At 44.7% G+C, this 24038-nt stretch overlaps 4 protein-coding genes across 4 annotated transcripts; 1 reads left to right on the top strand and 3 right to left on the bottom strand.

The window, feature by feature from the left end:
* Window positions 1–5469: 5469 nt before the first annotated feature.
* LOC124697755 lies at window positions 5470–8461 on the bottom strand. Its single transcript, XM_047230300.1, has 5 exons — window positions 8245–8461; window positions 7731–7804; window positions 7515–7594; window positions 5997–6148; window positions 5470–5720 (listed from the first exon to the last, which is right to left on the bottom strand). Exons 1-5 carry the CDS (start codon window positions 8459–8461, stop codon window positions 5650–5652), a joined length of 594 nt encoding a protein of 197 aa, XP_047086256.1. The 3' UTR covers window positions 5470–5649.
* Window positions 8462–8647: 186 nt separating this feature from the next.
* Window positions 8648–9200, top strand: LOC124697757 (LYR motif-containing protein 4-like). The gene has a single exon (XM_047230301.1). The coding sequence runs from the start codon at window positions 8659–8661 to the stop codon at window positions 8938–8940; it is 282 nt and encodes a 93-aa protein (XP_047086257.1). The 5' UTR covers window positions 8648–8658; the 3' UTR covers window positions 8941–9200.
* A 1399-nt stretch (window positions 9201–10599) lies between these two features.
* Window positions 10600–18139, bottom strand: LOC124697759. The gene is made up of 4 exons (XM_047230303.1): window positions 17966–18139; window positions 17763–17866; window positions 11291–11456; window positions 10600–11194 (listed from the first exon to the last, which is right to left on the bottom strand). Exons 1-4 carry the CDS (start codon window positions 18137–18139, stop codon window positions 10811–10813), a joined length of 828 nt encoding a protein of 275 aa, XP_047086259.1. The 3' UTR covers window positions 10600–10810.
* A 1320-nt stretch (window positions 18140–19459) lies between these two features.
* Window positions 19460–20334, bottom strand: LOC124699946. Its single transcript, XM_047232161.1, has 4 exons — window positions 20158–20334; window positions 19971–20074; window positions 19658–19823; window positions 19460–19561 (listed from the first exon to the last, which is right to left on the bottom strand). The coding sequence occupies exons 1-4, from the start codon at window positions 20332–20334 to the stop codon at window positions 19460–19462; spliced, it is 549 nt and encodes a 182-aa protein (XP_047088117.1).
* Between the last annotated feature and the right edge of the window lie 3704 nt (window positions 20335–24038).

Consider the following 24038-nt stretch of genomic DNA (forward strand, 5'->3'; position numbering starts at 1 on the left):
GTATTCAGACTGTCAACATTAAAACTGGAATAGCATGAACCATTACATTCAGTTGCGAATCTAAGATGAAATCGATGGGGGTGCCAAGCTTAGAAACTTCCCTATTAAGGTTTAGGTTTAGCCATAATTAATAAAAAATAGTAAATAAACTAAAAGAGCATTTGTATTTTTGGAGTGGGTGTACGCCACTGATTACATTGCCAATCTCCTCCTAAAATACTACTCCGTAGTTCAGTTTAATGTTTAAGCCATAAAATGGACAATCCATAAAATTCGTGAGAATAAGAATGTACCAGAAGAAGCTGAAGCATATAAACTGTTAATTTGTCATGAAATAGCTTCAGTGCGCCAAATTGGTCCCCTCATCCACGTACCATAAGTATGAGCTTAAGATTGTGAAGCCATTAGCTGGACCTGGGGCATTGCACAGCGCAAGCAAAATCAGAAAAGAGATACAGTAAGTAAAATTCAATATATTATTATGGAGACAGACAATGATAAAATACTGATATGATGGACCGTTAGCATGGAGCTGGAGGTCCAATACCATGACCCGCAAATAATTTGGAATTTTGTTTCGCTGGTATTAGCTATGTGATGCCTGTGGAAACAAAATGAATATCTCATTTATGCTTCTAGACAGAGAGTCGAGCATCGAAGGTGCGCGCCGCTGCCGTGATAAAAAAAAAAAAGGCTCCAGCCAGACATAATCCGCCAATGTCCACGCCTCCATTAGACAACGCATGAGGAAAATTAATTCTCAAACAAATTCTCCTAAAACACGGATTAGCCGATTTGATCTAAGCATTCCGCAGGTCAGACATCTGAAACTGCAGGAATCATGGTAGCACGGCGAGGTTGAGAAACCGAACGGGCGGCGACAGATCTAGGCTGGTGTAAAATGGGGGTGGGGTGGGGAATCGGGTCGGCAACGAGGGCTCCTCCATCCCGAAAACGACAACAACAAACCGCAATCGCCCCCCAAAACAAGTAAATGCAGCGATGAGCAGGGGACGGAGGCGGCGGCAATGCGGCTCACCTGCGACCGGAAATCTCAGAGGAGCGGGCGCGCCATGGATCCCCCCACCCTTATCTCGCCCCTACCTCTCTCTGTCTCTCTTCCTCCCTCCCGTTCTATTTTCTCCCGTCTCCTCCTCCCTCTCGCCCGCACTTTCTTCGGCAACCTCTTTTGGAACGGGGGCGAGAGAGCCCGGCGAAAATAGCTGACACCAACGTGTCGCTGCGGCGTGGGCCCACACCCCTGGGCCCCACGTGTCAGAGCGGGGCCCTCCTTTTCCGCTGTCCCTTTCCTGGAGCGAAACACGGGCGTGCGGACGGGGTCAAGCGATCCCCGCCGTCCGTTGCGACACGTGGCGGAGGATCGCGGAAGCTTCTGCCGCGGGGGGGGCGTAGTGGTGGGAAGCATGTCGTTAACGGGAGGACATACAGGTTCTGGCGCGGGGCCCACGGACAGTATCTAGCAGCTGTGGGCTCGTTGCGTCTCCAGATTTTGGATTCTTGTTCCTTTTGGCTTTTGCGCTCTCTCTCTCTCTCGGGCCCACACTTCCTTCCATCTGTGTGCTCACGTGTCTTCGGATGTCAGCGACCGTTGGGTAATCATCAATCTATGATGATCATCTGAAACAAATAAAGCTAGGCAGCCAGCTGAGGGTAGTATTATTGCTCCATCAACTTCAGATTAGAGATTTATGGTCTTTTATTTTATTTTTTGCGAAAATTCCATGATCTATTAATAATCATCAATAGCAGTACAAAGAGATCCAGAAGTAATAAGAATTACAAATATATCATTGGACCACATAGCGACGACTACATACACTGCCGCGAGTCGAAGGCGTGCCGCCGTCCTCGCCCCTCCATCACCAAAGCCATACAAAACTTGTTGTAGTAGACATACGAGAAATCGTCGTACTAAGGCCCAAAAGAACTAGCGCACCAGAGCAGCAACCATTGCTAATGATGACAGCCGTAGATCGGAAGAGACTTACCTGAAACCACACCAGCGATAACAAAAACCGACCGGATCCTAGGAGACCCGTCGGGCACACGACTCCACGCGTCCTCCGCCTAGACACACCACCAGAGCGAGGATAGAGCGAGAAGAACCTTAGTTGTAGCCGCCACCTCGCCATCCAGAATAAGACACTGAAAAGAAACTAAACCAAGAAATAAACCTTCCCACTGGCGAGAGACGGCGGTCCGCCACGCCTCCAAGGCCACCGGAGGAAATTTGGCCTTGGATAGATGTACATGAGCCCAAGATGAAACCGAGTGGTCCAACTTTCTTTTCTAGCAGCAAAAAAAAAGAAAGTACACAAACTTCTGAAACAATTACAAAAGCAAATATTGTCAGAGACAGAGGCCACGGAGAGGGAAGCGAGTGCTCGTCGAAACCTAAAAATGCCTTCGATCATGCAAAACATCTCAAGCATTCAAGCAAACCAAGAAACTTGTACCATAATAATACTATATATTAAAGTTGAACCCTTTTGCTTGAAGGAGAGTGCTTCACTTTCAAGCACTGTAGATGCCCACTTTCTTCCAATCAATCTCTAACACGTGGCATATGGTACAATGTGTGTTTTTTTTCTTTTTTTTTTCTCTTTTGAGATTTTTGAATAGTGCTCCACTTTCAAGCATTATAGATGCCCACTTTCTACCAATCAATCTCTAACACGTGGCATATGGTACAATGTGTTTTTTTTTCTCCTTTGAGATTTTTGAATAGTGCTCCACTTTCAAGCACTGTAGATGCCCACTTTCTTCCAATCAATCTCTAACACGTGGCATATGGTACAATGTGTTTTTTTTTCTTTTTTTTTTCTCTTTTGAGATTTTTGAATCATAGGTTTAGACACAACAACTTTTCATCTGCAATTTTCTAGCTGTAGCTACCTATGTATACCTCTCAAACAAACAATTACCTACGCCGATGTGTTTATTATAGTCTCCATCTCTAAACCTTTTAAGTAGGAATTTTCAGACTGTACACCTTTATGCAATATCTAACATGGCATATTACCTACGCTCTTGTTTTTAAGTCCCTTCTAAAACTTTTTGGTAGGTGCCAACTTTACTGGATACACCTTTATGGGAATCAATCTCTAACACGTGGCATATGGTACAATGTGTTTTTAGCTCTTTTTTTTAATACTATATATTAAAGTTGAACCCTTTTGCTTGAAGGAGAGTGCTCCACTTTCAAGCACTGTAGATGCCCACTTTCTTCCATTCAATCTCTAACACGTGGCATATGGTACAATGTGTTTTTTTACTTTTTTTTTCTCCTTTGAGATTTTTGAACATAGGTTTAGCTCAACAACTTTTCATCGCAATTTTCTAGCTTGCTTTCTTCCAATACAATCTCTAACACGTGGCATATGGTACAATGCGTTCTGGTATCTTCTTTTCGTCCTAATTTTAACACAGTTATTCGATAGACATTTTGGACAATTTCCAATAATAGTTAGCATACATCTACGATAGCATTTTTCAATTTTCTATACTCTGGTATATTTTCAACGAGTCTTTATCTTCTATGGTAGTAATTTCTGGACTCTCTTTTATGGCAGCAATTTACTTGATCATAAGTTTTCTAGCACAATTTCTCAACGAGTATCATACTTTCATCTTCAGGACATAATTTTCTAGTAATAGTTTCAGACGTACATCTACGATAGCATTTCGAACTCTTCAAGTTACTCAATGGTCAGTTATCTGTACATTTCCGGCTTTTATTTCTAGCAGTAGCTACCTCATTCATGAGTATTTGAGATGCTCATTTTCTGTCGTCAACTTTCTCGTAGCTCATTCATTTTCTAGACGGTAGTTTCTCGACATGCGTTTCCGATACTGTTCGACATATTTTTATGGCTCTATACTTTTTACTTAGACGAATTTACAATTTTCTTGCAGATAGTTTCTCGGACTATACATATTTCCACCGTACATAGTTTGAACAGCCATGGTTCATTTCTACCGATGTTACGCACACTTTCTCGCTGACGTAAATTTCAATCAATAGTCAGCATAGCATTATTTCATGTATTTTTTACATGTCTCTCCTTTTATTGTCGATGCTAGCTTCTAGAGATAACTTTTCGCTCGTAACTTTTCTATGGTAGTTATGAGAAATTCTATAACGGTACTTCTTCGATGCATTATTTTTGGTCTCTCTACCTTTTACTTCTCAGACGGTAAATTTTTGAGATAGCTTCCTCGTCGTAATGTTCCATCGATAGTTACTCCAAGGATATCATCCTCTACGGTTAGTAATTTCCCATATCGGTAATTTAATTTTCACGCTTTTCTATATTCTGCGACATATTTCTTCAGTCGCGGTTTTACCATGGTAAGTTTGAAGGTTATTTGTTGATTTCTTTGATGGTTATTTACTGCACACAAAATTTTGACCTCAGCGGTGATTATTCGATATTATTCCTTCGTCGATGTGTCGGTAGTTATTCATGAAATCATCGGTCCCAAATAGTAATTTCCCATATGGTAATTGTTAACACGGTTTTCACGGTTGTAATCTTCACTGTAGTATACCGTAATCATCCGTGCACTGCAGCAATCTTCATCGGTAATTTTCAAATGTGTTGGACAACAATCTTTAGGAATAATTTGCGGTACTCTTCATTTGTAGTTCCTTTTCCTATAGTACCTTCATGGTTATGCTATTGTACCTGCAAATAAAATATGTTACCATTTGTCGCATCTTCTATTCAAAAAGATATTAATACATTATGTTAATCGGCTCACGATAACCTCACGAGAATACTACTACCTTCTTCCATAGCTATTTCAACACAAAAATATATTCCATAGCCTTTTCTTTTAAAGAAACAAATATTACAACTTTTTATTAATCTACACATGATAAACCTACGGGCACGGCGTGCCGCCGTGCCGATGCTTCCTAGTAACTATATAATGACTGCCCGACTTACTGCATGGTCACCAGTTTTGAGCAGAGCCGCTTTGGAAGTTTTGGATTCAAATGTCATGTAATGGGCATGCTGGACTGGGTCATGCACATCAATCGTAAAACGCTGTTCGGTTTCTGTTTCCATATTTACATTCCATTTCTGTTCCTCACCGGAAAATTCAGAAACTTTCCATTATATTTTCACCCTAGATATCGGTTCCATTAGCACCAATAATACCTGGCACGGTACCGTATACTAGATTGCAAGCAATGGCAGAATCATGTAGTCCTTCGATTAACTCCTGCTGTCTTCATTGTTTCATACGAGCCATGTGGTGGTAAGAACCCGCACCCCTTCACGCGCGCAACAGTACTCACTCAAGAGTCAAGACCCATATACAGACGGTCCACCCGTGGGAAAACAGGCAAAGAAGCGATATATCCACCCGTACAGGCGTGAACGAAATAGACAAAATAGCGCAGGCACGGACCACAATTCGCAAGTCGCAATGCTCTCTCTCGTGGCCTTCAAAAGCACCCAGGTGTACAATCACTCATCGGGATTAGTACCACATGCAGCAGCAGCAACACGGATTCCATTAGACTAGAGGACTTGCTGCTACCATTTTAAGTGCACAAACAACACACACGGTCCTGCTCCGTCGCTGTTAACAAACCGTGACTAAATGCTGCTGCTCTCAGCCGTCTCCGCTTGGTTGGTCGTCCTCATCAAGGTTGATGCCGGAGATACTCATCTTTCCTGTATTTACTGCAGCGCGAGGTAAGAAAGAAACGAGTTAATAGGACAGGCATCAGGAATCTGCACACAGTTGTAAGACAGGGCTATAACATGGAAATGCTGAGCCAGCTGGGAGCGGACATGCCGCGTGCTCAGTAACTCGTGATCCATGCCTACTAGTGCTGTCAACTACCGTAGATTCTGCAATGCACATTCATGTCCTGTCGATGTGGAATTACTAGTAGTTTTTTCGTGATCAAGGCTTTTGCTGTTTATTATGCAGAGAGTTTGGTGCTCCATGCTTACCAACTGCATCCAGTCCACAGAGATTCGGCATGTATCTGCTGATATGTTCTTCGGCGGCTTTATCGGCCTTTAGCGTCTCGCATTCGAAGGAGACCAACACCTTTTTGTTGCCATGTTTCTTCTGAACCAACCCAACAATGTCATCTTCCCATCTGCACAACAGATTATTGCATAAGGAAAGTTGCACAAACAAAATTCTTAACAATAACTGAGACTTACTTAACGGCATCACACCTTGGCATAAAAAGAACAGCATCAAACTTTAGACAGTAGTGCAAGTCACCTTTTATTAAGCAATGCAGCAAACACTAAACAATACAGAATCAAATTCCAACAATATGTGTTATGTATGTATTGTACATGGCCCACGCAGCACCAAGTTAGGAATAGGATCCGCACAATTTTATCCATTAAACTAGGAAGAATCCATCAATTACCTAGTTTATCCTTTAAACTAGCAAGAGACCAGCTATGGTAGGATCGACTGATCTAGAGTTCAAATCTAGATCCGTCTTGTCGATCAAGCCGTCCTGTATAATAGGGCTATCATGTACTCCCTGGGGTGACAGGAGAATAGTTCTACATTGCCTCCTGGGCGACAACCCCTCCCCAAAACCCTAGTTCATAACAATACAGTAGAGAGTTGACCATTGAAATCACTAACACGATGAAACATCATAGCTAGCAGCCTATTTTGTAAAAAAAGAACACCCAAAAGTGAACACCTCATAAGTTGGCCTTTCCAAAAAAAAAAATGCATCGGCGCCAGAAATTTTTCATGGAGAGCAGAGAGGAAGGACTGGTTAACAACTTTAGAGTGAAATACTCCTGAGAAATCTTAACAAGGGCAGTTAATCCCACTCGTCACGGATGCAAATTTCTGTTCAATCCACACACACACTGTTAGTTTTAGGGGTATTCCGGTCCAAAGTTTGATCCATGCACCTCATAAGTAGGATTAACAGGGATGGAGGTATGCAACTACGTGCCACTGAGGGAAGGTAATTTTCAAGTAGGATTAACTTGTAGGTTATTTAATTAACATGCTAGTAAGAAATAACTCCAAAATCACAAAATGGAACAATGATAAGTTAAATGTTGTCTTGGTGTTAGTTAATTACTTGAGGGTAGAAGTATACAAAATGGTGAGTCTGGCACAAGAACCAACAATCCAATATAGCTTGCTTCATAGAATTACTCCTTGTTGAAATATATTTAATAAATGCATTTCTTGAAAACATACTTCATTACAACAACTTCTATTAGTATCATGCTTTCAAAAACACAGTTAATTTACAGCGCTTTGATATAGCCTGAAAAAAGATATGAAGGACATCTTAGACCAATGAAAGGAAAATGCATCCATATCCAGATTTCATATTCCCCCACGTGTATGAACAGTTCAACATTTCCAGCTAAAATTCTGGGCATGAGCATCAGGACATCACACCACATTGTTTTTGCAAATAGTAAATTCGACAAAATCAATGTCAGTTTTGATGAAGAGAGAAGACTTACCCATGCAAATGGTCAATGTGTTGTAATCGAGCAGCATCATGTCCCCTGCATTCCACCACAACTACCTTCTCTGTCTTCCTCTGTCACATGAGCACAGGTTAACCTCTGTCACATGAGCATAGATCCGAGACAGCTTTATTTTAGAAGTGAAGATAGGCCAAGATAGTAAGATAATCAGTTGGTAGAATATGTTGTTGGTGGAGAAGAAAATAACACCTTAAAATTAATGATGGCGAGCTTTATAAGGCGGTAGTCATCTCCTCGGCTACACTCCCTCTCACATGGTATTGCTATATGATAGAAAAGAAAAAGGACACAGCAATATAAGCTAAATCTATCTTCTGTTAAAGAAAAAAAAACAAAGGTGGCGCACAACTGCAAAGGGCCCAGAGTAGAAGCACAGAAATTGACTTGTATAAGTAAGAACATAGTAATATCAATATCCCATCATTCTTTCTTCAGATAGCATAAGGAAACAAGTATGGCTTCAGAATGCAATAGGTTATAGCATATTATAAGAAATCTAGCATTGTAGGAAGTCAGCACAAACAATGCTTCGAAATGAAGATAAACTCCTATAGAAATAAACCCTAATTAGATATCAACCTCACACTGTCACTTGTGCTGAACAAAATTGTCAAGCGAGAAGCAGTTGCAGCCAACGATACAATGCTCGCATCAAGAGATTAGAAGGTCAGTACTATATGGGTGAATGTGGAGAGAAATTTACGGGTGCCCTGGAGGCCGTAGCAGACGGAGTCCGGGAGGCGGATGAAGTGCCCGGAGATGGCGCCAGAGGGCAGCAGCGCGATGGAAGCGACGCCCTCCATCTTCTCACCGGCCTCTCCCTCCTCGTCCTGCGCCCCAGCGTCCTCCGGCTCCGGCTCCGCCTCCGCCGGCGGCGGCGGAAGGTCGCCATTCGGCTGCGAGTCCGACAGAGAGCCCATTGTTCAACACCGCGCCGAATTGACGACTACGCCGCCTATAAGCGAAAGCGGAATCTTGGGCAGTTTTGCGCATAGGACCCTGGACATAGCGCGATTTGCTATTTCGTCAAAGCAAATATCGACTTTGGTTACGGCTCCCCAAAGCACTCAGAGATCGGTCGATTTCTTCCCTAACCTTCGTCACAGGAAAGGCAACCATGGCGGCGGCGGCGGCGGCTCCATCGAAGGCGCAGGTGCTGTCCCTCTTCCGGGCCTTCCTCCGCACGGGCCGGAAGTTCTCCGACTACAACATCCGCGAGTACACGGTCCGCCGCGCGGCGGACGCCTTCCGCGACAACCGCGCCCTCGCCGACGCGCCGGCCGCGGCGGCGGCCTTCGCGGACGGGAAGCAGCAGCTGGAGGTGGCGAAGCGGCAGGTGCTGGTCTACTCTCTCTACGCACCCAAGGCCAAGAGCGTCGTCGAGATGAAGATTCAGTGACCGACACGGGAGAGAGGTTTCACGCCAGCCATCTCCTCCTTTTCCCCTTTCGGGTCTGTGCTCTGTTATGTAGTAGGGCTATGGTGATTTGACGCTATTAGAGGTCTGCTGATTCATGTTCGCCATGGTATTGTTTCTTTTGTTTAATAAGTTTGCAGATTGACGATCATGATATTGTATGTTTCACATACGAATTGTTACATGTAAAACTATCTGGTTGCGGCTTACGATTATCTAATGCCATTGCCTTGGTACTATTGGTACATCCCACTTGCATTTCCTCGGTACTGCATACTTGCGGTGCTGACTAGAGTGTCGAATTGTTAAGTTCGTGTTGAAGTCAATTAGGTGACCCATAAGCTGTTTGTTGAATTGCTGAAATGGTGTATCCTCGGTTACAAATCCAAAACCAGATTAGTGTGCGCATGGCATAAGTTGTCATGAGAAAAGCAATAGATTGGCTCTGCGCCTAGTAGTGTCCACCAGATTTAGAGAAATCACACTAAACCCTCTTGTAGCCCTGTCCCTGTGTAACATGGAGATAGACTGAAACAATGATTCCTGAGATGTTTCTTTTCATGTTGCCGTGTCGGTATGGTAAGTGGATGCTGTTTGGTAGCTGAAGATCAGGGTTATGCTTTGACATAGAAGAGCATCACAGCGTGAATTGCTATCCCCTAACCCACATGTTTGCAGGGACTTCTTGAGATGATCTTTGCAGGGAACCTTCACTGTGTCTTACTTGCCCCTCCATATCTTGTTTGCCCCTATGAGTTTTTGTTTGACCACGTTTTACCATCTTTAATTTCCTTATTACTAACTAAACAACCATGCATGAGATGCTTCTTATTGTGCTGCCATCCATGTTGGTATGGTAACTAGATGTTCGGTAGCTGAAGCTCAGGGTTCTAGATAGACATAGGGATCATCACAGCGTGCCTGACGGCTATCCCCTGGCCTGCGTGTTGGGTGGTGCCCTTTTATTGTGATGATCTTTGCAGGGAACCTTCACCATGTCTTATTTCCCCTTCCATATCTTGTTTGCCGCTCGGGCCAATTTTCTCCATCTCTAATTTTCTTGCTGATATGGTTTGCTTAATATTTCTTGGTTTTCTAGTAGTTATACTTGGTATGTTGTCAGCACACAAGATATCTTTCAATTTTTCTGATTGATGGCGTTCACTAGTCTGCCCATTATACAAAACTAAGGAGATTGGGGTTTACAAACAGATGTGTGCAGCCCACCCTGGTGCACCCGGGTTCGAGTCTTGGACTCAGCAAGGTTGCTCAAGTGGTTTCTTCTATAATAATTATGCCACCAAGGTCTAGTCTTTGGTCTCCTTTTTTTACAAACAGATGTCCACATAATAATGTTTACAAAATACTTGCAACAGCATAAAGTCAAATGTAGTAGGTTCGATAACGTAGTGATATGATTGTTACTCCCTCTGTTCCAAATTAATTGACTCAGCTTTGTCTACATATGCATGTATCTCCATAGTAAAACATGTCTAGATACATGCGTATCTAGACAGTTGGGTCAATTAATTTTTAACGGAGGAAGTACGGAGACAGTAGAGCAATATCATCAAGGTACTGAAGGGTGGTGATCAAGCAGTGGACAGGTTACCATCTGGTCCAAGGCTGTAAGCAATGTGGTTTTGTTGTAGCATTAGCAACCAGGTTTTGCCCATGTGATCTATTTTTTAGATGATACAGTTGAACTAGTTTAATATTGACATACTGTTACATAGTTCGAAAGTATATCCTTAGCACACTATTCACAGTTTGGTGGTTTTGGGATGCGCATATGGCATTGCCCCACCCAGATCACTACATATTTGGCCGGATGCAGAGAAATATTATCCTTTTATGTGCACCCAAGGTGCCACCATTTTCGGCTCCGCTGGCCTTTGATCTCATCATCTGATCCATCAGAGTTGGTAATGACTTGTACATTCTCGTCGCTCTCCAGACCGGAGGTATTTGTTCTATGTGAGTGTTGATGGTCGTCTTCTAACTCTGAACTTCCATCCATGTCGTCCTGGCAGGACATTTCATCGATGAGCTCCTGAACGTTGCTATTGCCATCATCAGTTACTTCCTGAAGCTCAGAGAAGTCCACCAAGATATCCTCTGTTTCTTCTGGGATCCCAGAGAAGTCCACCAAGATATTGTTCTCTGCCGCAATCTCTTTGGTCACTTTCTTCTTCAGTTCCATGTTCGTTGTGTTTCCGGACAACTTCCACACCAGCTGCAATGGCAACAAAAAGGTTAACTCTGCAGTCCCTCTTTCTTCTGCGAATCAGTGGGACATACTAGAAATGATCAAATGAATAAGTATTCTTACGATGGGATCGACGATGTCGGTGCCCTCCTTGGCTGCCACAGCAAAGTCATTGCCGAACTTGTCAGCAAGGATGGTACGGGCAAACAGCAGCTCCGGCAGGTCGCCGCACCAGCTGGCAGCAAACATGATGCTGGCTGCCGCTTCCCTTAACTCCTCATTGCACTCCCTACAGCCCAAACAGAATAGCCATGCCATGCAACCGTTCATGGGACCATAGAGGGCCAAATATGAGAACAAAGATCACGTCAGGTGTGATGAAGCCTGTGTCTGGCTACGAGTCTAGGGTTAGGGCTGGCGACGAGCGGGCGATCGCAAGCCGCCACCCTACCAATCTCGGGAGCATTATGAGTCTTCGAAGGAATCAAGTCTCTGAGGTCAAAGGGAAGTCCATGTCGGTTACGGAGCGGAGTCCCAGGGATCTACGACCGGTGGCGGCCGCCAGGGAGAAGGAAAGTAGAACAGGTCTCGGGTCTTTTTTAGGCCTCGGAGAGGGGAAATCGCCCAGCGCCGCTGTGGTTTTCGATAATCCAGTCTTTGCTTTCGATCCCGGTTCTGATCAACTCCCTGCGTGTGATCGGGCGATGGATTCTGCCAGCAATTGGGGCGATCATGGGGGAGCCGCTGAGGCTCCTGCCCGCCCGAAGTTGTTGGTGAAAGCCTCGCCTGGAGCTACGCGTGATCGGAGCAGGGTGTCGGATCTTGGACGGGAGGAACCGGAGGTGGGCAATTGGCATACTGCGGAGAAGGATGGATTGAGGGATCTGGATGGGATCGTGGAAGGGGAGGTGGACATGGAGGACGATGAGGTTTTAGTCCTGGAAGATGAAGAGGAGGAGGATCCACCTGAGGTACAGCAGCGTTGGCGTCTGTTGGGCAGGTACATCTCGCAGAGGAAACCCGATATTGATGACATGACAATCCACTTTAATTCCAAGGTTTGGAGGTTGAGGACGGGGGTAAACTTTGCACCGATGGGGAAGAACTGGTTCAAGATTACGTTGTTCTCTGAAGGAGATTTCAACTTCGTTACCCAAGGTGGTCCATGGATTTATCGTGGATACCCTCTCCTGGTGGCTAAGGTGCGGTGGTGACTCGAGACCGTCCGAGACGGAACTGAATACTGTGCCACTATGGGTGCAAGTTTATGATATGCCATGGAATCGCCAGAAGAAGGGTACTGCTACGCAGATTGGGAATAGAGTCTGGGTAAGTATTTGACTCGCCGATCTTGATGCGGATGGGAACAGCCCGTATGATTTTTGAGGGTCCGTGTGGATATCCCGATCGATCAGAGGCTGAAACAGTCGATTACTACCCAGGTAAAGGGGAAGGACGAGACGGATACCTATGTTCTGCGATATGAGAGGGTGCCTTATTTCTGCTTTTGGTGCGGCTTCATTGGGCATGACGATACAGAATGTGAGAAGAAACGTATTGGTGTACCCTCGCTGGAGTATGATTCCCGTCTACGGTGCTCACCGGTGCGGAAGTTTGAACGCAGACAAGCTTATGGTCCACCACAGAAACACGGCCAGGTGAAGAAGGGCCTGAATTTTTCGTCCAGTGATGAGAATTCTGCTACACTTGGGGTACCTATGGACCGCAGAAGGAATAGCAATGTGGTCAGGCATTCTGGAAATCACATTCCGTCGAGAATTGATGCATGGGATGGTATTGAGGAGCAGGAAAAGGAAGGATCCGCGGAGGTCGACAATGAGCTAGCACATAAAATAAACCACTTGAACTTGCCGCTTGTGTGCGTAGGTGATGAATCACGCGAGTACGGAGCTACAAGAAACCTCGTTGTTAGACCGGGCCGTGGTAGGGGCGCGAATGCAGGAGGTAGGCAAGGGATTATGGCTATGGAGAGTGGCCGAAAAATTATTGAGAATACAATGCCGATTGCCATGTATCCGGCGTTTCCATCTGCGAGCTATTTAGCAGGCCTTGGTAGTGAGGAGATGATACCACCATTGAGAGGCCTGGGCTCCTTTGTCTTCTCGGCAGGGGATACTCTGATGTCGGATGCTGATTCCATACTTGGGAAGAGAGGCTCTCACCAGCAGGAGTGTGAATCAGTGGACCGCTCCAAAGACTGTGTGAAGGGAGGACCAGATATAGGGGAGGATTCGCAAAGGAAGGGTCGGCGGAAAATTAAAGTGGATGGGTTGAGGGATGATTTGGAGGCAACCAGCCAAGGGGCCGCTGGTCAACTGACGGGTTCGCACGGCGCGACCCGTCAGGCGCAATGAATTGCCTAGGATGGAACTGTCGGGGTGTAGGTGGCAAGCCGACAGTTCGAGATTTGGGTGAGATCACCCGTGCTACCAAAGCAAGTCTGATATTTCTTTGTGAAACACGCCAGAAAGCAGAAAAGGTCCGTCGTCTGCGAGGAAGGCTTGGACCGAGGGGCTTTACGAGGAGTTGATAGCGACGGACTGAGTGGTGGTTTGGCTTTATTTTGGAATGACCAGATACATGTGGAGGTGCAAAGCCAATGCGAGAGATACATTGATGTCCATGTTAGAATATCTGAGGATGATCCAGTATGGCGTCTGACTTGTGTATATGGTGAACCAAGGGTAGAGAATAGACATAATATGTGGTCTACTATGTGTAATCTAAAGCAACAATCGGAGTTGCCCTGGTGTGTGCTAGGAGATTTCAATGAAGCAATGTGGGCCTTTGAGCACTTCTCGGCAACCCAGCGATCGGAAACACGGATGTTGGCCTTCGGGGATATGTTGGAAACTTGTGAGTTAGTGGATCTAGGTTTCTCCGGATTGCCATTTACATATGATAACAACGGACGGGGTCGTGGCAATGTCAAGGTCGGGTTGGACCGAGTGGTCGCCGATAATCGGTGGAGGAATTTGTTCGCGGATGCCGGCGTCGTTCATAAAACCTCGCCGTGCTCGGATCATTGCCCTATTCACATTACAGTGTGAAAAGGAAGTGGTCCAAACAAAACGCCAAAAATTCAGAAGATATGAAGTTATGTGGGAGCGGGAAGCTTGCCTCCCGGAGTACATTTCAAATGCGTGGGCTGAAGCTGGGCCAAAGGCAAATCTGGGCCAGATTAATATGGGCCTGGCAGAGGTCATGAAGCGCCTGCAAGAATGGAGCAAAACTAAATTTGGGAGCATCAAATTGCAGCTAGAGAAGTCCCGGAACCTCTTGGAAGAATTGCAGAGTATGAATGCTGATAGAAATGAAATCCGTGCTGTGGCCGACCAAATGAATGAATTACTGTATAGGGAGGAGATGATGTGGATGCAACGTTCAAGAATCGACTGGCTGCGAGAAGGTGATCGTAATACAAAATTCTTTCATAGCAAGGCAGTATGGAGGGCTAGGAAGAACAAAGTAAAGAAAATCGTCGACGATCAGGGTATCGAGCATGACGACCAAGCCATGATGGGCAAACTAGTCAATGAATACTTTGAGGGTTTGTTTGCTGCGGATAGTTCCCTGGACCCGGACCTCATTCTCCCCTTAATAGAAACAAAAGTTTCGCCTGACATGAATGCCAGGTTGTTGGTAGAGTTTACAGACAAGGAAATATCGGATGCCCTCTTCCAAATTGGGCCCTTGAAGGCACCAGGAGCAGATGGATTCCCGGCCAGATTCTTTCAGCGGAACTGGAGTACTTTGAAGGAAGAAATAATTCCTGCTGTCAAGGAATTTTTCACAACCGGAGTTATGCCATCAGGTGTCAACGATGCTATCATTGTTCTGATCCCCAAAGTAGACAACCCTACAAAAGTGACTGAATTCAGACCAATAAGCCTATGCAACGTGATTTACAAAATAGTCGCTAAGTGTCTGGTGAATAGACTGAGGCCGATACTCGATGACATAGTGTCCCTGAATCAGAGTGCGTTTGTCCCTGGACGACTGATCACTGATAATGCATTAGTGGCGTTTGAGTGCTTTCCCTATATACAGCAAGAGAAGGATCCAGAGAAGAGTTTCTGTGCATATAAACTTGACCTCTCAAAGGCATATGATAGAGTGGATTGGAGATTCTTGGAGCAAATGATGATTAAGATGGGCTTCGATCGCCGGTGGGTGAAGTGGATCATGACGTGTGTCACCACGGTGAAATATCAAGTGAAATTTAATGGAGCCATCCTAGATTCATTCGCACCGACGCGTGGGCTTCGGCAAGGTGATCCCCTCTCCCCCTTCTTATTCCTTTTTGTGGCTGATGGTTTGTCTGCATTATTAAGGCGTGGAATGGAGCAACAAAGTATAACTCCGATCGAATCTGTCCCCGGGCACCAGGCGTGTCACATCTGTTATTCGCTGATGATACTTTACTCTTCTTTAAAGCTACGGTGCATGAAGCCGAACAAGTGAAGGAAATTGTGGAGGTGTATGGAAAAGCCACCGGGCAGCTAATTAATCACAGCAAGTGTTCTACCATGTTTAGCCGTGGGTGTCCAGCTATCGTGCAGGAGGAGATTAGGAATACCTTGCAGGTAGAGAAACCACAATTTGAAGCAAAATACCTCGATCTTCCCACTCCTGAAGGTCGACTGAACAAAGGCAAGCTCCAGAACCTACAGACCAAATTCACCAAGAGGTTCATGGAGTGGGGAGATGGTCTTCCATCGCAAGCTGCAAAAGAGGTGCTCATTAAGGCAGTGGCCCAGGCGATACCAACCTATATAATGGGTGTGTTTAAACTGCCGTTGGGATTGTGTGATGACCTAAACCGGATGATTTGCAACTACTGGTGGGGGTCAAGGAAGGGAGCACGGAAAACTCATTGGAAGTCTTGGGAGGCTCTGACACACCCAAAGAACCAAGGTGGTTTAGGGTTTAAGGATTTTCGACTCTTTAACCAAGCTATTCTAGCTCGGCAAGCGTGGCGCCTTATAACTAAACCTGACAGTTTGTGTGCCTTGATCCTCAAAGCGCGTTATTACCCTAATGGCCGGCTTGAGGACACTGTTTTTGCAGGTAATGCGTCGTCGTCGTGGCAGGCGATCCAACATGGACTGAACTTGCTGAAAAAGGGGCTAGTATGGAGGGTGGGGGATGGTAGCCAGATCCGTATCTGGAGAGATCCCTGGCTACCTAAACCCTTCTCGTACCGGCCACTTTCGGAGAGAGGAACCTGCAGACTGAAACGAGTCTCGGAGTTGCTGACGGAGACGGGAGAATGGAGAGTTGATCTCCTTCGCCGTTTCTTTCGGAGCATGGACGTGGAGGAGATCCTGAAGATAAAGGCTTCGCCGAGAAGATGTAACGATGTCCTTGCATGGGCTCCCGATCGGCGCGGCATCTTCACCGTCAGCAGCGCCTATAAGGTGGCATGGGAGACTACTCATCACACGTCTACGTGTGCTGCGAGCAGGGCACCGGACGGCAGTCGAGCCGTCTGGGACACGGTTTGGGGGTGCCCTGCTCCTCCCAAGGTACGCGTCTTTGCATGGCGTCTGGTTACAAATTCGTTGGCCACATGGGAAAATAAAAAGAAAAGGAATCTGGAAGTATCTGACACTTGTGTTCTTTGTGGCATGGAATGTGAGGACACATACCACACCTTTTGCAGATGTCCGTCGGCAAGATCGTTGTGGGATGCGATGCGAGAGGTTTGGCCCCTTAAGGAGCACATACCCAATACTGGGAAGGAGTGGCTATTCCAGGCACTGGATCAAGCTTCAGATCAGGAAAGGCTGATGATGTTGATGACATTCTGGAGAATTTGGCATGTGCGGAATGAGATTGTGCACCAGAAGGCGGCGCCACCAGTTGAAGCTTCTCGGAGGTTCCTATGCAGCTATGTTGATTCGCTGTTATGCATCAAGCAAGAGCCAATGCTTGACCCGATTAAAGGGAAGGCCATCATCCCTATAGTTACTGCGGCAAGATCTCGCAAGCACAAGGGAGTTGTGAAGCCTCGGAACCACGGGGAGTGGTCGAAACCTCCGCAGGGATGGGCCAAGTTAAATGTTGATGGAGCGTGGGCTACAGCAACTCACACCGGTGGCACGGGAATGGTGTTGAGAGACGAAGAAGGCAACATCATTATCACGGGGTGCAGGTTCCTACAGAGCTGCGGGAGTCCACTAGAAGCGGAGGTGAAGGCATGTATTGATGGGCTAGCTCTTGCTCTGGAGAGAACGTCTAAGCCGATCATCATGGAGAGTGACTGTCTGGAAGTAGTGTCTATGATTAATAGTGAGAGCACCAATAGATCTGAGGTAGCAGCACTCATTGATGCTGCTAAGCATTTGTGTAATCCTGATAGAGTAGTTCAGGTTAATCATATTAGTAGAGATTTAAATGGTGTGAGTCACACCTTAGCTAAACTAGGTTGCAAAGACCAGCTCTCTATGGTTTGGATCCGCCATGGACCAGACATTATTAGACAACCTTGTAATCAGGATGGCACTCCTATGGAGTGAGTAATAAAAAATTTCCGCAAAAAAAAAAAAAGGTGTGATGAAGCCTAACATACTGTGGCTTGTCCAACTGCGCAGCTTGCTCGATGAGCCGATTGCAGTAGAGCTCTATGATGCCGAACGCCTCCAACATGTTGTCTTCCTGGATAACCTGCTCTGTCTGGGAAGAGAAACAGACATTTGTAAGACTACATCAAATTAATCAGAGTATACCACATCTTGTTTCATGTTGGCATGCGTGAAGGTGACCAGTACGCACGCGGCTGAGAGCACGGTCGAGGTGGCCAAGGGCAAGGAGCTGGCTGACATCGCTGGAGGCGATGGACTTGCGAGCAACGCGAGGCCGGCGGGCGACAGCGATCCGGGTGACAGCGAGCTCGAGAAGGGACTTGAGTTTTGCTGTCTGCTTTGAAGTCTTGCGGAGCAATCCCATGGCTGGACCTGATGGTGTTTCCGTGGTGTCGGCTTTGATGCTCGGTTATATGAATGCCTATCTTGGTTGTATTGCTGGTCCTTTGCGTGGACAGGAGATTGGAGAAGGTGGGAGACGATCAGTTGAGTTGCTTGTGGACTCAATGAGGAAGTCTGGCTTGGAGGGGCAAGAATATATAGGCCCATGGTTCTGTTCTAGGCAGTATAGTTTTAGTGCCTGTTAATTAAAACTGGTATGGTTCCGTTTTAAAACCTTGTTAAGTATACTTGCAGTTAGTTAAACACTAACTCATTTTAGGAGATGCCCATAGTAATTTTTCTGATACGGAGGAGCGAGTATGAAATTGGGACAGAAATGCGTAGTTGTCGATGGTGGTCACCTGAAGGCTGAAGAGGCAGCCGATGTGAGCAACCTCGTCTGATTAATTTGGTATGGCCTTAGGGCATGTACAGCGCTAGCCTTCTTAATGGGCGCTTAATTAGCCAGTTAGTACATGTAGGTTAGCGTCAGCCTCTTAGCTTTGCGTCGACGCAAGGAAAACAACCGGGAATTGGCCAAAACTGCCAGGATTTAATCCCTGGCGCCCCAACCTAAGCGTCCGACTGTACATGCCCTTATATCTCTTCATGCAGCAACCCTCCTCCGATCAGTTTGGCTTGGTTTCTTCATCCAGTTATTTTTTTTTTCTTGAGGAACGGGCAGTCGAACTGCCACTTTCTATCCAGGATCTTTGTGAAATGGGAGTATTGTTTTAGTCCCTTCTTCCTGCACTTGTTCACCCTATTTACTCAATCAAACGGATGGATAGGCTCTAAAACATTGACATCCTCGTCTCCTTGACCCATGTAGATTTACCTCCAACTATATGCACCTTAGGAAACTCAATTATATGCTAAAAAAAACTTTCACATTCCATTGTTAAGTGTAAGAGTGAAATGCAACTGTCTTACACTTCAAAAAAAAAAACAGCTGTCTTTCAGTCTCTTGTACGAGGAGCCTTCGTTCTGCACGACCCTCTCCCGATGCTAATTTTGAACGTACAAATGGCATCCAAATTGCTACATTTTGAGCAAAAAATGTACAAGGAAGTACTTCATCTTCTTGTGCACACCGAAGATGTCGTCATCTTCAGCTTATCCGCTGATCGATCAAAGTTGGAAATGCCACACGCATTCACATCCTTCAGCCGAAGCCGTTCGCCCTGTCTGAGCGAGGATGGTAGTCATGTCTTGCTCTGAACTTCCACGGATGAAGTCCTAGATTGACAAGCACCTGACTATGTACAACGTCGCTGTTGACATCCTCCATTGTTTACATGGTCTAGGAGAATTCCACCGAGATGTTGTTCTCCACGGCGATTGCTTTGGTCACCTTCTTCTTCAGCTCCATGTTCATCGTCTCTCCGGACAGCTTCAACACCAGCTGCAATCGACACAAAACAAGCATGTCAGTGTCGCTTTTCCTCTTTACAACATCTAAATTAACGGACCTCCAGAGATGAAGAATAGGAATTATTACCGTAGGATCGACAAAGGCGGTGCCCTCTTTGGCCTGCGCGGCGAAATCGTTGCCGAACTTGTCTGCGAGGATGTCGCGGGTAAGCTGCAGCTCCGGCAGGTCGCTGCACCACTTGGCAGCAAAAATGACACCGGCGGCCGCTTCCCTGATCTCCTCGCTACACTCCCTGCGCACTAAACACATTAGTTTTCTTGACCTGGACATTTACATTAACACATACAAGCCATGCAAACAAGCCATCCTATCGGAGCTAGGCTAGAAATCTAGAGCCAAAAATGGGAGCAAATGTCAGGTCAGGTGATCAGTTACGTACTGGGGCTTGTCAAGCTGCGCAGATTTCTGGGTGAGGCACTTGCAGTAGGCCTCTACGGTGCCCAACGCCTCCAACATGTTGTCCTCCTTTATCACCTGCTCTGCCTGCGCAGAGAAACACGCTAGCGTTAGCAACACTGCTAGCCATGTCTAGCTCGTTTCTGGAAGTTCGTTTCATATGTACGCACCCGGTGGATAGCCCGGTCGATTTGGCCGAGGGCAAGGAGCTGGCAGACGTCGCCGGAGGCAATGGACTTGCGAGCGAGGCGTGGCCGGCGTGCAATGGCAACACGTGAGATGGCGAGCTTGAGAAGGGACTTGAGCTTGCCGGTCTGCTTGGAGGACTTGCGGAAGAACAGACCCATGGCCGGCGAGTCTGTTCTTGCCGGTGTCCCTTGAGGTGTTGTCGTCGTCGTCGTCGTCTTTGATCGGACCAACGATACGCCGACGACGGTCGGCGGCTGTATCGTTGGCCCTTCTGCGTAGGGAGGCAGGGGGAGGAGGAGGTGAGTTTTGTGGGTGAAAAAAAGGCTTTGTAGGGCCGTGCGTTTCTGTTTTTGGTAGTCTAATTTTAGTGCACAGGCTGTCAGTTCAGTTAAAAACGAACTTCTTTTATATTTGGAACATGAGGGATGGACGTGCACATAATATGGAGCAAAACGTGTAAAATAGTTCTTGTAATCAAAACGTGGAAAAGTAAACCGCCGGCTACACAGGAGGGTGTTCCATGGTTACATTAAGTATACTTTTGGAGTGGAGGATTTTTAAATCAACACTTTGCAAACTTTGATCCATCAAACACATCTGCTCTTTTGAGCAAAGGAACGAGGACATAGTTGTCAAGTGTCAGAAACGGAGTTTTGCAAATTTTGAATTTTAGTTATTTTTGGAATTCAACAAGTTACAACATCGTCTGTATTTATGTTTCATCCTATCAATTCTGACTTATGTTATAGTTATTATGTGTTGCGAAGAGACCCTTGAAGCGGAATGTTTACATAAGTGAGCGGAGGATGGTAATTTTGCATCCAGAGGTTTACAAAACATAAGATAACAAAGCATGGCACCAAAAAAATGAAAACCTGCAAATTGTAAATATACAGCCACATGTCTACTGTTGAATACTCCCTCCGTCGCATATGAATGGAGGGAATACAAGCTAAACATATTTCTCTTGTATTTTCTAGTTCATTGAATTTTTTCGTATCGTTGACCGACCTATTTGTGGCATCGTGTTTTTATGTGATATGTATGTCCGTGTTTTTTTAATTTTTTCATGTGGTTTTGCATTCGAATTTTTCAAAACAAAAGTATGGAAAACGATCATGTGAGTGCCCATGGAATGCTACAATGAGAACTTGCAAAAACTTTACTGGAGTGTTTCCTTTTTCTACTCCGCCTGTCTCATAATATAAGATGTTATTGCAATCAATGTACACATATTGGTTGTAATAACATCTTATATTATTGTATGGAGGGAGTACATGATATAATTCTTTTCCTTACTTTTATGAACTTTTGTATGTTATTGTATTTCATGCTATCTTCAATTTTCTTCTGCGTTTTTAAAACCTCGAGCTGCAACACACCGTGCTTAAGTTGAGCGAATGTATGGACGAATAATTTTGGAATGTTCAATGTTTGGAAGAAAATTTTATTACTGTTGATTTGAGGGTTTAAGGCGAACCAAGTAGTTCTAGATTCATGAATCATAATAGAGATATAGTGATCCATAGAACAGCATAGGAAAAAATTCTTCGTCCACTTACTTCAAGCAGTAGAGTATATACAATATGGATGAACTTCTCCTTTGGTTTTGTTTTCAGATTGAAAACAAAAAAAAAACCACAATCCACTTAGACCTTTTAGAACACCACAAAGGGCTACATAATAATTACCTAATCTCACATTACATTTGCTTATACTTTAGTTAATTATATGCCTTTTAGGATCGTCGTGTTTTTCCTATTCTTGCTAACAAAACATCCATTTTGACAGACACGCAAAAAAAATTGCACATGCAATCCTATCACATTCTTGTGTTTTTCCTAGTCCTACGATTTCGAAATCCTGTGAATCAAAGAGGCATATGAAAAATAAAACCGCAGGACCCAACAAGATTTCAAACATAGTATTATTTTTCTAGAATGACATAAAGGAAGGTATTTTGTAGGTGTCTTTGGATGGTACACAAGAAACAAATACAAAATTCTTTAGATGATTTGGAGAGAGATAGTAGTGAGATATATAATGCAAGTGCATTGGACTTCCGAAGGTAAAAATAAAGTGATGTTTAAGATCCTATTGAGATTCCTATGGAATACATAGAATATGAACGACTTGCATAGAAATATGGTCACCTCATTCTTACGATACAAAGGGCGGGCTTCCTTATAGGGAAAAATTCCGATGGAATTCTTCAAACCAAAGAGGCCCTAAGACAAATAAAAAAATGGATTGTACGGGGGTGGTTCCTCAACCTCTTGGCCAGCGTGCCACCAAGGAGACCCTTTAGCCACTCTGCCACGGTACTCAACGCCAGCCTAGTGTCAAGTAGTTACGTCCCATATGACGGCACCAGCATCCGCGATGTCGAGTGCATCTTCTTCCACGGTGGAAAGGGGCCTGGATACATTTTAAAACTTTTCTTAAAGTACCTCTTTGTAAAAAGTTGAGGGCTTGATTTAATTGTTTTTTCTGTCTGAGGTCCTCTATGTAAAATGCAAACCCACCGAATAAATGCAGCTCTTGACTCTTCGGTCCCTTCTTTATCCAAAAAACAAATAAGAGCTGAAGACTAATGTGTGGCCTTGCATATATATAGACGGATGTAGTCACGAGTACATAAAAAGTTGTTCCTCACGTGAGGTTAAACCCTATTGTGACATGCATTTTACATGTCAGAACATGTCTGTTGGAAATGACTACCTCCACACGGAAGGGCGAGGTACCTTGGCCACTCCATTGGTATCTAGATCGTTGGTTCGCCTCGTTTTTAGTATCTAGATCATTGGTTAAAATATTGTGTAAATAATACTATATATCATTTGATGAAGTGCCTCATAAGTGCAGGTGAAAGAGGCAGCGGATGGTGGAGTAGTTTTGTTTCTTGTGTTGCTACACAAGGAAATTGTAGTATTTTCTATGGTTAAAAGAGTGCAGCGGGTGACGGAGTAAGTATATCTTTCTAAATGTATCGTAGAAGAAGGTCTTCCTAGGTGAAAATGCGACAGACATTGGAGTAAGTATATTTTTTGATGGTACGTAGAAAAACACAACATTATTTTCCCCAGGGTAAAAAAGAGGGAATATCAGATTTTTTCTGAAATCATGTTGAAGAATTATGCACTATTAAAGAATTATCTGCTGGCCGTAGCTTGTTTATACCAAACATTTTTATTTATAATTCATTTTAGCTACATATGATTTCAACTAGTACATTTTGCACTATTTAGTACAAATATTTTGTTTTTCATTATTTATTTACATTCCCAAGGCATGTAACTCAAAGTAGACATAAACAAATTTAAGCTATGTTTTGAAATGAATCTTGGATTAGTTGTTATCTTTTCAAGACACTATATTGCACTTTTTGTTATTTGTATAATACATTGCAAGTAATTTTGGATCGGATGAAGTAGTTGGTTTCTATTTCTAAATATATGTTCATATATATATTTGTATTAGTTCATTGTACTATTGTTATCACCAGAATTTGACCGGATCAGAGGTGGGCCGCGATTAAGATGGGCTTGAAGAATATACATGGAAGATATACATGAATCGGCCTTGTATACAAAGTTTGGGCTAGTTTGCCCGTGTATCTGTAAATATAGTAGGATACGTGTCGGTTAGATAGAATTTGGCTCGTGCACGGTTGGGATTATTCCCACGTTAGAAAGTCTACGGACTATAAATATGTATCTAGGGTTATTGAGAAAAACAACAATCACGTTCATCACAAACCAATCTAGGCGCATCGCCAACCCCTTGTTTCGAGGGTTTCTTCCGGGTAAGCATCATGCTGCCTAGATCGCATCTTGCGATCTAGGCAGTACACGTTTATTCG

The sequence above is a fragment of the Lolium rigidum genome, chromosome 3 (genome assembly GCF_022539505.1).
Source record: "Lolium rigidum isolate FL_2022 chromosome 3, APGP_CSIRO_Lrig_0.1, whole genome shotgun sequence".
Classification (NCBI taxonomy): domain Eukaryota; kingdom Viridiplantae; phylum Streptophyta; class Magnoliopsida; order Poales; family Poaceae; genus Lolium; species Lolium rigidum.